This window comes from Heteronotia binoei, chromosome 19 (assembly GCF_032191835.1).
Source record: "Heteronotia binoei isolate CCM8104 ecotype False Entrance Well chromosome 19, APGP_CSIRO_Hbin_v1, whole genome shotgun sequence".
Lineage (NCBI taxonomy): Eukaryota > Metazoa > Chordata > Lepidosauria > Squamata > Gekkonidae > Heteronotia > Heteronotia binoei.
Window position 1 is genome coordinate 17,688,628 of NC_083241.1, and position 14,420 is coordinate 17,703,047.

General features: G+C 45.4%; 1 protein-coding gene across 2 annotated transcripts in view; it reads right to left on the reverse strand.

The window, feature by feature from the left end:
- POLG (DNA polymerase gamma, catalytic subunit) overlaps nucleotides 1–14,420 on the reverse strand; it is a 42,034-nt gene that overhangs the window by 5,707 nt on the left and 21,907 nt on the right. The window contains exons 14-19 of one of the 2 annotated variants that reach the window (XM_060260263.1): nucleotides 13,483–13,536; nucleotides 12,089–12,206; nucleotides 9,465–9,600; nucleotides 7,370–7,616; nucleotides 6,432–6,554; nucleotides 2,361–2,529 (exon numbers count right to left, since the gene is read on the reverse strand). In XM_060260263.1, the coding sequence (XP_060116246.1) occupies nucleotides 2,361–2,529; nucleotides 6,432–6,554; nucleotides 7,370–7,616; nucleotides 9,465–9,600; nucleotides 12,089–12,206; nucleotides 13,483–13,536 (847 nt within the window). Of the gene's footprint in view, nucleotides 1–2,360; nucleotides 2,547–6,431; nucleotides 6,555–7,369; nucleotides 7,617–9,464; nucleotides 9,601–12,088; nucleotides 12,207–13,482; nucleotides 13,537–14,420 lie in introns of those variants that run through there. The other variant, XM_060260264.1, reaches the window with a different exon arrangement.

Consider the following 14,420-nt stretch of genomic DNA (forward strand, 5'->3'; position numbering starts at 1 on the left):
CTGTCTAGCCGCCTTGTCTGACAGCTGAAGGGCTTACCTGGGCCACCTTTCTGTCTCTGGCAAGTTCTGAGAGCACACCCTTATCAGGGCTGTCGACAGCACCTCCTGTTGCAGGTCCCCAAGCAGCAGGTAAGGCCCTGCACAGCCATCACCCAGCCCACTTCCAGCCTTAGGAGGCTCCCTGCATGCCTGCCACCCTGCCCGCCCCCAGCCTCTGCAGTGCTGGTGATGAGGGAAGCCACGCTGGGTCTGGCTGGACTGGGGGAATGTGCAAGCAAAGACAACAACTCTGTTTGGGGCTTCTACCCCCTCCCCCCTTGAATGTTTCAGATTTTTCTCCACCTAGTTCCAGTTTGCGGGTACAAGTGTTTACAGAGCAGGCTGGTTTGTCTATGCGTATATATGTGTGTATAGTTCAAAGTAGAGATAACACCAGTAACTGCCAGTAACATATTTTGGATGTTAAAAGCGGTTCCTTTATCCACAGGTTTCCTAACCTTTTACATTCTTCGCTACAGCCTTTCAGACCTCACAGACCTCTGCTTTTCCCATAGCTTCCAAATGAACTTGGAAGGCTACATATGAGAACTGTCAACTGGTTTGTGCCGCAGCAGGCCCCCACGCTAGACAGCCCGCTTCTGACTGCAGACAGAGCAAGATCCCTAACTTGCCTAAGGAACCTCTCAACCAAGGATCTTGCCCCTTCTGTTCCTCCCTTCTCCCTCTGAAGGTTTGGTGGGCCTTGATTACCATCACTGGATTTCTCTGCCAGACCACCATGGTACAAACAAAGGGGATGGATAGATCTGGAAAGGGGTACAGACTTGTCTCTTTCTGTCAGACCCAACATTTCCATGCCCTTGCTCCCACACAGGGCACAGGGTGTAAAGGTCACTCCAGTCACCAGCTGCATCTATGCTGGTTTCTAAACAATAGTTGGTGCAACTGTTACTAAGGGATGTGTTCATTAGGAGCACTCCAGTGAGGGGAGAAAAGGGAAACCTGACCTTAAATTAACAGACGTGTGTGGGATGATGCTTTTGGATCTTAACCAAACAAACTGGCAGTAGCAGAACAGGGCAAAAAGCCAAAGGGCTGGGGGTTTCCATTAGAGACAGAAACAGCTTCCTACACACAAGAACTGCAACTGTTCAGAGCTTCTGGTGACTGAGCTTTGCATTGATCAGAGAGCCTGCACACTGGGAAAGCAAGAGAAGGGGGAGGCAACCAGAAGGCAGTGCAACTGGCTCCACGACACAAAGCAAAGCAAGATGTGCAAGTTGCTAGCTTATGTCATTTTCACAAGCATGGTGCCCACATGTGCCCACATTAGTCACTTATTTGACAAATGAAGAATCACGCAACTTGTGTATAAATTTTGCCACCTGATTCACCATAGGCGATTTGTCCATACCGCAGCCATGTTGTGATGCAGCTCAGATCCCTACAGGTGACCAGACTGCAGGATGGGCTGCCAGACATCTCTTACAAAGACAGGGCTAGCATGTTTCCCCCACAATTACAGAACTGGGGGAAAGGACTACCCCACAACTGCAGGTCTTTTCTTCTCTCTGTCCCAAAGAGACTGAAGAGAACATAAGAACATAAGAGAAGTCATGTTGGATCAGGTTAATGGCCCATCCAGTCCAACACTCTGTGTCACACAGTGGCCAATATATTTGTGTATACACACACACACATATATACACACACACACACACACACACTGTGGCTAATAGTCACTGATGGACCTCTGCTCCATATTTTTATCCATCCCCTCTTAAAGCTGCCTATGCTTGTAGTCGCCGCCACCTCCTATGGCAGTGAATTCCACGTTAATCACCCTTTGGGTGAAGAAGTACTTCCTTTTATCCGTTTTAACCTGACAGCTCAGCAATTTCGTTGAATGCCCACGAGTTCTTGCATTTTGAGAAAGGGAGAAAAGTACTTCTTTCTCTACTTTCTCCATCCCATGCATAATCTTGTAAACCTCTATCATGTCACCCCACACTGCACTGCAAAAATGCTAAATTCAGGGTATCCAGGGACACTGTAAACAAACTGTATCACCATGCACTGTCCAGAGAGTAGCACATCATGCCAGAAGTGCTTGAAGCAAAGCAGCAACGAGCTGCTGCTTACAAGCAACTGGAGGAAGGACCAGTGAATGATTCCAGCTGAGCATTTTGCTACAGGCTGCTGTCTATTGACAGGAAAGGGCCTTTATCCCTTCCAAATACTGTGGATAAAGACAATCACAAAGCACTGGCATCTAACACTACAACAAAAGGAGGAGGGGGTTGAGGTAAATCAACAACTACAGGAAAGACAGAATTCAGCATCATAAGGCTCTTCCTCACCTCGCCCTTGACAGCAGCTGGCTCCAGTGCTCTGCTGATGTGGCAACCCAGCACTGGGGTGCAAGGCGATTCCAAATTGGCAATACTTTCCAGTTTGTTGAACATTTCGGACTCTGTCCCACCGGCCCAGACTCGCTGGCGAACCACGTCCCACTTCCTCCTTAGAGACCTGCAACATTTGTTTATCTAAGGTATTTTTAGTCTGCTTAGAGTTTTCAAAGATTCACTTTGTCAGCAAAGATTCACTCTGCCTAACATCAGCAACAAGATTCAGTTCTAATTCCTGTAACATGCCTGATTTATAAAGCTCAGAGGGTGTATGTGGTTCAGAATGCAGCTGTATAATTCAACAATAGGGATGGTCCAGACTTCCCAAATCAGGGGTTTAGGAGAATGTGCATCCCAAGAACCTTGCCTGAACCTCCATGGATAACACAACAAAAAATGCAAGCTAGTGAACAATTTACTAAGAAGTATATAGAAACCAGTCCAAATGTCCAAAACATGTATATTCAAGTCCCAAAGTAGTGTGGTGACAAACCAATCGATTAAGTACTTGTTTCTTTCCAGTCTTCATCAGACCTGGAACCAATATTGATTCAATTATATAGATTCTTTACACAATTTTCACAATTGCGCAAGAAGCCACCTACTGAGCTGTAGACTGAGAAATTGCTGCTGGAGACACTCTCCGTCCCTCTTTTTTGAAAATTATGTAAATAATTGAATCAATATTGCTCCCAGGTCTGATGAAGGCTGGAAAGAAACAAGTACTTAATCGATTGGCTTGTCACCACACTACTTTGGGACTTGAATATACATGTTTTGGACATTTGGACTGATTTCTATATACTTCTTAGTAAATTGGTCACTAGCTTGCATTTTTTGTTCTGTTATCCATTATAGTGACCTCTCTCGGATTGTATTCTGAACCTCCATGGAGGTTTGTGAGGTTTGGGAAGGGTTCATATGGATGGCTTAGGAGCCCCTCTCTGGGTCAGGACAGCCTGACTGAGCTCTGAGAGCGAACTCCAAAAGCCTTTAGAGCTCACTCTTGAAGCTCAGTGATTGGACTGAGCTCTCAGAGTGAGCTCTGAAGACTTTTATAGGCCTTCAGAGCCCACCTCCAGGTGAAGCCTGCCCATATAAAGCCTATAAAAGCTTTCAGAGCTGGCTTTGGGAGCACAGTTGGGCGCCAGCCTGACCCAGATGGGAGCTCCAAAGGCATTTAAATTTCCTGCTGATGGGCCTGAACCTGATGAACCACAAACTTGGTTTGTCCAAAGCATGAAAACCACAAACCTCCAACAAACTTCCATTTTTCCAGTTCATGCCCATCCTTATTCAACAGTTCTTTAATTATACGGATACATATTTACTAAGTTTTTAATTCTGTCTCCAATATGTATCTAATTATATTTTACTATCTTGCAGAACCACCACTTCTTGGATCTTACAGTTTGCTTCCTAGAATTGTGAATCATCTAAACTGAGAATGGTATTTGTCATAAACTGAGTGATGTAGGAATTACTAATGCAATATTTGGAGGGTTTTTTTAAAAAAAAAAACTATTAGAGAATAAACTCAAAAGGAAACATATATGAAATAACAATACAGTAAGAATACCCCTTAAAAGTGATTTGCAGAATACCTGGCAATGTAACCATGATAAGATACATTGCTACAAAGAAACTACAGAAGCCACAAGAACCTAATAAATCATGTTGATGGCATCTACTGTGGATTTAAATTCTTTTTTAGATGATAAAACCTCCAAAACAGATAACCAAACAGAAAAGATGATGAGTATTGGTCTAATTCATTTTGCAATACAGAGTCTGCATGTTTATCCATAATACAAAACTCCTTCTATTTCATAATCCAATCTGACACTGTGAGCCTTTTATTACACTTCCAAAATTTAGCAATGACAGCCGCACAGAGCATTTCTATAAAAAGATTAGACAAAGAGAACAGAATTGACAATGATTCAATACTAAATACTCTATATCAAATGGAACCTTGTAATGAGTTACTTTAAAAATTTTGTCTACCACTAGCAGTCAGAATTCTTTGAAAAATTTACAGTCCCACCAGCATTGCTGGTAAGTCCCTATTTCTTTGCAACTGCACATTTGCTTTTGAGAGAAATGAATCGTACGAGGAGTTAAATACCAATGCTTCAGGGTCTGAAAAAATTGTTCTCGTATGGAAAATTGAGGATTGCCAGATTGACTTCCAGTAATCTAAAGAGAAAGTTTTCTTACAATCTTTGTCCCAGTATTTGGTATAGGGTGGCATGTCAACATCCTTTAATGACAATAAAATGTTATAAAGTAGAGATATAAAATTCTTCAAATTGGAGCGCGGATTTTTTAAATTAATGTTTTAGATGCAGTAAGGGGGTTGGTAAAGTCTAGTTTTAAAATCAGAGGACATTTAATGGTAGATCTAAAGTGGGCTCTTCAAAGGATTGTTAGTCTTATTAAAATAGAGCCAAACAATAATGGACTTGACCTTATGATTGCACAAGCAAGAGGGCATGCACACATCTCCCTCCCCAACAGTACACTGTGATTCCCATAAAGGTACTATTGGAGGCCAGAGGACACCATACACTAAAAACTCCCCTATAATGAATATAAAGAACTTGAGTCAAACTAGGTGCCTGGCAATAGATCATGTCTAGGAGCCACTGCAAAGCCAGAGGGCATGGTTTGTAGCAGAAAAGGGCAGGCAGGAGGAGAGGCCCCTCTCATCCTCCACTGGTCCATCAGTCTTCTCTGCATGTCCCCCACCCTGGGCAGGAGAACCCCAGACCACCTGCCCCTTCTCTGTTACAAAGGTGGCAAAGGAGATGGTGGGCTCTCCTTCCTTGGAAGTTTTTAAACAGAAGCTAGATGACCATCTGACAGCAATGCAAATCCTGTGAATTTAAAAAAGGTAAAGGTAGTCCCCTGTGCAAGCACAAGTTGTTTTCAACTCTGGGGTGACGTTGCTTTGACAAGGTTTTCACAGCAGACTTTTGACGGGGTAGTTTGCCATTGCCTTCCTCAGTCTTTTACACTTTCCCCACAGCAAGCTGGATACTCATTTTACCGACCTTGGAAGGATGGAAGGCTGAGTCAACCTGGAGCTGGCTACCTGAACCAGGTTCTGCTCGGATCGAACTCAGGTCATGAGCAGAGGGCTCTGACTGCAGTACTGCAGCTTTACCACTCTGTGCCATGGGGCTCTTTAAGGAGAAGTGAATTTCCTGCACTGTGGTTGGACTAGATGACCCTGGAAGTCCCTTCCAACTCTATGATTCTAAACTGAACCCTCTCTCCACTTCTTTGCAGATGATTTGTGGCAACTGAGATTTCTAAATCAGAGCTGCAACAAATGTCTAATTTGGTCCATAAGATGCATGTTATTTTCCTTGGGATGAAGACTATGAAACAGACATATGCCATTGCAATAGCCTGTTTTGAATCCATATCTGGAAACAAGGGGAAGGGCCACAGGCCAAACTATGTATATGCCACGCCAGAAAGGGAAAAGCACAGAAGTCCGTTTTGTGAGAAGTCTCTTAACTTTAATGACTCCAGCAATGCCTGTTAAGTGTCAAAGGTGACCAATTAAGATTTCCAGCTGTCACGAGGACAGAAATGCCATTCCTGGAGTCCACTGCCCCTTCCAATTATAAACATAATTTAACAATTTGGTAACCTTGGCACAGGAACCAAATATACTCCAGTTTCAGCATGATGACTATGCCTGGAAAAGTTTTAGAACAAATCATCAGTCAGTCCTTGAGCATTTAGAAAGGATGGCTGTGATTACTAAGAGCCAGTATGGGGTTCTCAAGAACAAATCATGTCAGACTAACCTCATATCAAGGATCCTGGAGGGTTTTGTTTTGTTTTTTTGCCATCTTCTGGGCTTGGAGCAGGGGTCACTTGGTGTGTGTAGGGGGAGGTACTTGTGAATTTCCTGCATTGTGCAGGGGTTGGTCTACATGACCCTGTAGGTCCCTTCCAACTCTATGCTTCTATGATCTGCCCCCAGCAAACTGTTTCCTCCCTCACCTTTTCCCTGCTTCTCTGTGAATCCGCCGCACATCTTGCAAGGACACAGAACCATCTGCTTCACGTTCCACAGGGATACGCAGCTCTTTCACCAGCCACTCTCCTTCCTCAGACAGGATGCAGCTGCAAGAAAGAGCACAAGAAGGCTATCAGAAGGCACACAAAAAGCAAAGTATGCCCAACACCTAGCAGGGTCATGAACAAAGTGGCTCCAGTGGAGTTAAGGCCACAAGCAAGCTCCCAGAGCAACTGAGTGCAGTTCAGAGAGGCCCTCAGACAGAGCAACAGTTCCAAGCATTTCTAAGTTCCAGGGTTCTCAGCTTGTCTATTCTGGGCAGCAGCCCCAACCCTTGACAGAGATCATTTACCCCGTCGTGTTATAGTACAGTAGCTACTCTGAAGCGTGAGGCGATTCCTGGAATTCTCTGTCAGCAGAGAACGAGAACTTTGGCTGGTGCCACCAGGTAAGCCAGTCATGGTCTTCGGTCCCACAGAGCGGTCCCGTGGCAGAGAGCAGCAAAGTTCAGTCAGAGAACCTTCCAAGCTCAACACGGCTCTTCCTTTCCCTGCCTGATGTGCCCATTTTGGAACAAGATGGGGTACCCACTAAAGGTCTTTTGCCAGGAGTAGCCAGGAGAGCTGGCTTTGCAGATTCTGCTCCTTGATCTATGGAGCACACAGTACATTACAGCAGATGTGCTTTCTACTCAGGTGAAGTTTCAAATTGCAAAACAGCAGATTCAATCTCTGCTATCTCCAGTTACAGTTATTTCAAGTCACAAGCCTGAGATGGCTTCTGCCTCAGCCCCCTGGGGAACTGAGGCCAAGCAACACTGACCGTCTGATTGAGAACAAGGCAGCCCTCTTCAGTACAACACAAAATATTGCCATGAAGCAGGAACATGCCAATCTGTGACTTTCAAGACTTCCTTCCTCACCGCCTGATCCCCTTTGTGCTGGCGTACATCTGGCGCGCCTTCTCACTGGCCTGCTGCTGCATCAGGCGATGGTTGAACTGCATGAGGAGGCGCTCAGCAAAGGGCTGCCCTGCCCCATAAATACGGCCATAGTTGAACACTTTGGCATGTTCTCGACTGATGCCAACCATGGAGGCAGTCTTGCTGTGCAGGTCTGTGCCGTTGCTCTTCTTCCCCTGCAGGGTCATCCAGCCAAATGCGGTGCAGCCTGTGACGGGAGGACGAAGGGGCTCATTCAGTCCAGAAGCAACAGAAAAGAGTCACAAGTCCAGTAGCACCTTAAAGACTAACAAAATTTGTGGCAGGGTAGGAGCTTCCTTGAATCCCTGCTCATTTCTTCAGCCCAGAAGCAGTGCTGGACCCCACAGTAGTCAAACAAAGGACTGCACTGGAAACTTTTTGGAAACCTCTGTTTTCCATATGAAAAAGGCAAAAAAACTGCCTCCAACAGTACACCAGGAAAATCCACTACTCCACTAAGCAGCTGTAACTCTGCTCAACTCTCAGCCTCTCCTTATGGTTGGCAGAAAGCTGACAAAAACAGTTTCCACAATTTATACAGATATATGCTTCAGTTTATCCTCATGTATAACTGGGGTCCCTTCATGCCACATATTTTTGGACAGGTGGTGTACACACAGCCCTGCCATAGGGCAAAGGGCCCGACTCAGGCATGAGAGTTCCAAGACTCCTCCTCCTTCTCTTCCCAAGTCCATGTCATGCAGCTCCCACAAGCTTCCAAATCTAGTTATTCTGCATGCTGGCAGAAGGTCCAGGAAGGACCCTTCTTGACATGTTACAGAACTCCCTTCCACTAGATACAGGAAGGACTGCCAGTAAGAATGGGCATAAACTGGGAAAATAGGGGTTCATTTTGTCTTTTTCAGGAACCGCATATTGCTACTGTTTTTATCTCCTCTGGAGTCATTGATATATTCCTACAAAAACCACCAGACAGGCTGGTTCAACCATTCACATTTACCTAGGATAACCTTGACTAGAAAAAAAAATTTTTTGCAGTCCTGCTCACTGTCACAATACAGTTGGCATTAATGCTGATATCAACCAACAGGAAGGTCAGTTACAGTTGCTGTATGCAGTTCTGGAACCTCTCCCTGCACTGTCACATAGATAAACTAAATTAATAAACAGGACCCAGCAGTCCCTATTTTAGATAGCGGTTCTTGAAAAAGACATTTGGAAACAGCTTGGAGCCGCCCTGAGCCTGCCTTTGGCAGGGGAGGGCGGGATATAAGAATAAATTTATTATTATTATTATTGGAGAACTAGCTCACTGTTGAACCAAAGTGCTACACTGAACTTTCTGTATCACTGTAGACAGAGAAACTTAGAGGCAAATCTAGAGAGGACAGTGTCTACCAACAGCCATTAGTTGTTATAGCTAAACAAGTTGGGGGCCCAGAAAAAAATCACAGGGGAAGCAAGGAGATGCTTGTGCCAAAATGTTCCCCCTGTCAATCTTCTCTAGGACTTCAGCTCCTCAGAAACCATTTTTTCACCTTCTTGTAGGTGAATACTCTCATTGTTCCAAGGACAGTTTTTTCCATCAGGGTACTGTGGCGGTTCCTGCCCCTTCATTCAAAAAATCTACAAGGTTAATTTTTGGTATGCTAAAGGAGTCTCCAGAGTCCGCAGAAAACCTGATTAGGAGGGCTTCATGAGAACTGGGGTTTGGATGGGATTCTGCCCACAGCTTTGCTTTGTCACAGGAGACGGAACCATCCCCACATTAACTGCATTTTATCATTCCTCATAAGCCACTTTGAGATCCTCTGGAATGAAAGTGGACATAGAAATCAAACAAGTAATCATCTCCATAGGTTTACAAATTAATTTTCTTCTCTTGCATATATGAGAACTTCCCAAGTCCACAGAAAATCCTGTTTTGCCTGGGGGTGATCATTTTGCTTCCCTACTAACAGATCTTGACTATCAAATTCAGTACTGGCAGGAGCGACCATAAAGCCTTCATCAGCAGAGACAGTTTCAGAATTCCAAACACTGGAGGCATAAAAGGGATGGCGGAGGCACTCACCATGTATGCCGGCAAAATGAGCTTCTCCCAAGACAGCTGCTATCCAAAGCTCCTGGGAATCCACGTCAGCTCCAACCAGGTGGTAGCCGGGAGGGGCCTGGACCATGGCCTTCAGCTCACTGCCCACCCGGTCAGCCTGCCAGGCAGGAATGAAGATAAGGTCACCATGTCCCCAGCTAAGCTCTCATGGAGACATCTCGCTGCCTCTTCCTGTTCTACACAAACAGCTTACCGCGAGAATGCACCAATGACCACAAATGCTGACATCTTCGCTAAGAAGGAAACAGCACCACAGGAAGGGCAGGGGAAGCTCATGACTACTGCTCTCTCCCTTTGCATTGGCATTCTTTATGAAGACCTGACAATTCTTTTTATTCCGTTCATATAATGTAAACACTTCCGCATCTACTTGTAGGAGCATTAGGCCTGCTGCTTCAGAGCGCCAAGTGATATTTGCCCACCCAGAAGGTGTGTAATTTACATCACACTGATAAGGTGGGAAAGGGAAAGAGATTAGAGATCACTCACTGATTGGGGAGAGAGAGAGATAGTGCTGTAGGCTGGTAGCATGTGTGAGTGAGGCCAAGACGGTTTGGGGGGCACTTCAAACATTAAGCTGTGGCAAATACATCTGCCACCATGTGGACTCATGGCAAGTACCATGGCAAATCCAGCTCCACAGCACATTTTACAAATTGCACATGTGATGCACATTTGGCAACATGCCTTTGCCACATGCATCCACTGTAGCTTTACAGGGCGTAAGTAACAAGTTTTGCACACACCCTAAACATTGTAATGTGTGAAGCGCCCCCTTCTGCACTTCTGTCCTCTTCTACACCCCTGTAAGATTCCTGCCCACGAATATCACACACCAAGGATCCAATTTGCCCTTGGTCTTGGGGGGGTGGGGAAGAAGGGTTGCACACCACCCTATTCCATCTCCTCTCATCTAACCCTATTCCTTCCTGAGTTGGGAGCCAGCATTAACTTCTATCCTCACCATCCTCCTCCCTCAAGCCTTTTAAAGGACCCAGCCACACCTGAGGCCTCCCTCTGCCCAGAAGCCTTGTGAGCAATTTCTGCCTGTCCTGTGGGTGGAGCTTCCCAACAGCTGGTTGTCAAAGGGCCAGCTGCCACTTGCTGCCTGACTCTTAAAGGGCCAGCTGCCACTGATCAGCTGGCAGGGGTGAGGACCTTTACAAGGTGTATCTGTGATGCCACTGGGCCTGGTGGATGTCGGGACTGACAATGTAAAGGGCCAAGATGAGTCTGGGGTCGTTTCTGCCATTGACTAACACATCATCTCTGCGGTATCTCAAAAGTTTAGCTTCAATGCTGTTCCCATTTTTCGACGTGGAGATGGACAGAGAGACTCCAGGATCCCTTCAAGTTTTCAGTTTCTGTCTCCAAATTTCATCTCCCCTGCATATCACCCTGCTGGAACAACTGGACACCCTCTGCATAGAATCATAGTTCGAAGGGACCTCCAGGGTCATCTAGTCCAACCCCCTCCACAATGCAGGAAATTCACAAATATCTCCCCCCAAATTCACAGAATCTTCATTACTGTCAGATGGCCATCTAGCCTCTGCTTAAAAACCTCCAAGGAAGGAGAGCCCACCACCTCCCGAGGAAGCCTGTTCCACTGAGGAATCGCTCTAACGGTCAGGAAGTTCTTTCTCATGTTGAACCGGAAACTCTTTTGATTTAATTTCAACCCATTGGTTCTGGTCCTACCTTCTGGGGCCACGGAAAACAATTCCACCCCATCCTCTATATGACAACCCTTCAATTACTTGAAGATGGTGATCATATCACCTCTCAGCCGTCTCCTCTCCTGGCTAAACATCCCCAGCTCCTTCAACCTTTCCTCATAGGACTTGGTCTCCAGACCACTCACCATCTTCGTCGCCCTCCTCTGGACCTGTTCCAGCTTGTCTATATCCTTCTTAAAATGTGGTGCCCAAAATTGAACAGAAGACTCCAGGTGAGGTCTTACCAGAGCAGAGTAAAGCGATACCATCACTTCACGTGATCTGGACACTATACTTCGGTTGATACAGCCCAAAATTACATTTGCCTTTTTAGCCACCGCATCACTGTTGACTCATGTTCAGTGTATGATCCACTAAGACTCCTAGATCCTTTTCGCACATACTACTGCTAAGACAAGTTTCCCTCATCCTCTAACCACGCATTGGATTTTTCCTACCTAAATGCAGAACTTGACATTTATCCCTGTTAAAATTCATTTTATTGGTTTTAGCCCAGTTTTCCAGTCTGTCAAGGTCATCCTGTATCCTGCTATTGTCTTCTACTCTGTTTGCAACCCCTCCCAATTTAGTATCATCAGCAAATTTAATAAGCATTCCCTCTATTCCTTCATCCAAATCATTGGATTCCTTTCTTGCCATCTTGGTTCCTTGCCTTAGCCTATCCTAAAAAGAAAGCCAAACACTCCCTTGGACTGGAATATTGGCTCTCTGAGGGTCCCATCCTATCCAGCCTTAGTATCTGGGACTTCCATTAATCTGGAATTTGAAGGAATCCTGCATTTCTGAGTCTCATCACCAGAGCACAGTAGCCCCAGCCCATGCCTTTGGCAAGAAAGAGGTACCCACTCTGGCATTGCTGGCTGTCAACCAGGTGGGCTCCACGGCCCGGCGGGTTATAGTCCCAGCAGTCACCACCTGTGGCAGAATGGCCCCGTAGCTGCTGTCCTCATCGTAGTCTGGATGCCTAGAGAAGTGTGATGATGAGCACCTTTTAAAGCACAACAAGAAGCACAGCAGCACAAGCAAAGCAACCAATCACTTGATAGGGACACCTGAGGTTGCAGCTAAACTGACACAAATAGGAGGTCAGACCCACAATGTGTCTTGCTGGAATCATGAGCATCTACGTGTTAAAATTTAAGCACTGCGCCCAGCCATTAGTCTTCTGTTAATCTGCCTCTAGGAGACATGCCTGGAATATTATAATCTGGTGGCAATTCTTGAGAAATGGAAAGCTTTGATTTTTTTTTTTTTTTAATTACCCTTTGGAGCTTCAGGCTTTAGTTACAAATGTCTATTCCACTTTCACCCTTGAATTTACAAGGATATGAAGAGAGACAATATGGAAACACGTATGAATAGTCTCAAAACAGGCTCCTTTGTTCAAAGAGAAAAGATTCTGTGCTCTTCAATTCTCTTTTACACCTTGCCCTAAGTGCATCCAACTATGCAAACACCTTTGAACTGTTTCATAACGTGTGAGTTTATTTAGAAGCTAGGATCTGGACTCACCCAGGTCCTGTTTGCGTGCCGCGGGGAATAGCAAGAGCAGGGGCAGCCATGGCAAATCATTGCCAGGCGGAGGGGGTGGGCCACGGTTAAGCATGGGAATCTGGAGCCTGACTGACCTGACGCTGGCCCTATCAGCTGGCCCAGGGTGTTTAGGGGGTGACCTGCTCAAACAGCTCAATTTTGTGGAACTATCACTTCTTGCTGGGGCATTGGAATTTCTTGGCACAGAAATTCCAGGCCATACATAACTGAGTCAGATTAAAAGGGAAGCAGAAGAGAAGTGAGCCTTCTTTTAAAGAGAATCTCCACACAGCTATGTGCATTCATGAAAAATAAACATCTGGTTTCAGCCCCCATACCTCCCACAAAAAAGGTGTGCTGTCCAACAGGCTGCCACTCAGACAGCCTCTGGCAATGTTCTCCTTGCAGAGAATTCTTAAAACTCCAGCACCAATAGGGAAACTGGAGTTGATGAAAGTCATACATAGAGTGAAGGAACTACTAATTTCCCCCTACTAGCCAGAAGGGGAAGGAATGGGAGAAATTAACTGTTAACAAGAGATATGTAGCAAGAAACAAAAGATGGAGGCAGAGAGCCCACAGAATGTGCACGAGTGAGCTCAGGGGCTGTTCTCCTGCGGTGACTCTGACGCATCAGGGACTTTCTGCATACACTGCATGTGTTCTGCTAGAGAGCAACTAACAAATCAACACTGGCCTGGAGGTACCTGGTCACAGCTCGAGGCAGCTCCCCTTTCTTCAGCCACACCACCACCTGGGAACTGCCAAAGGAAACAAAAGCAAAGGAGGGTGTCTAATGAAACTAAGTTTTGAAAGCAAACCCAACAGTTAGACTGCCGATGGCAACTGCCCCCCACCTGTGTGCAAAAGAATGCCTTCCTGGGGTTCTCATCAGATTGAAGATGGGGAAAGAAGTTTGTCTCCCTTTGTAGTGGGGTTTGGAGAATGTAAGAAACAACAGGAATTCTCTCTCACTCAGCTCAGTGAGAAGGCTCCAGCCAGTTCCTGCCACCTCCTTCTCCCAGCACCAAGGGCAGCAGACTCTCCTCCTCCAGTGACCCATCTGTGCCTGGGAGCAGAGTTGGGGGAGGGAGACATTCACACAGAGACCTTCCCCTGGATTGGGTTTTGAAACAGAAATTCTGGAGAATACTGAAAGTCACTCTTACGAAACATTTTCTCTTTCAGCATCATATGAAGATTTTATGCAAGACAATTTGCAGTACCATGGATAAGTCCTGCATATACTGAAGAAATATGTAACTTTTTAAAGCATGTTTAGTGTGGAAATGCAACTAAGACCAACAATATGACATGCACTTATATGGCAATCATAGACTACACACTTAATGCTTAAAAATAATAGCATTTTAAAGTTAATATCAAAACCTGCTGATATTTTTTAATGTGCAACATCACAGATTGTTTCTAATAAGTCATCTTGTGTTCTCTTGCAACATGTATGGTTTTTTTTCAGCTTTTATGTGTTCCTGCTCCTCAGCAATATGGGCTAAAGTAGCATAGGATGCAGCAGTTGTCACCTCTCTCTCGAGTATTCAATAAATCTGCAGTTTTGCTTTATCCAGACTTCTAGATTTCATGAACAGTACAATTTTGATGCCAGCAACATTAAGAATGACACATT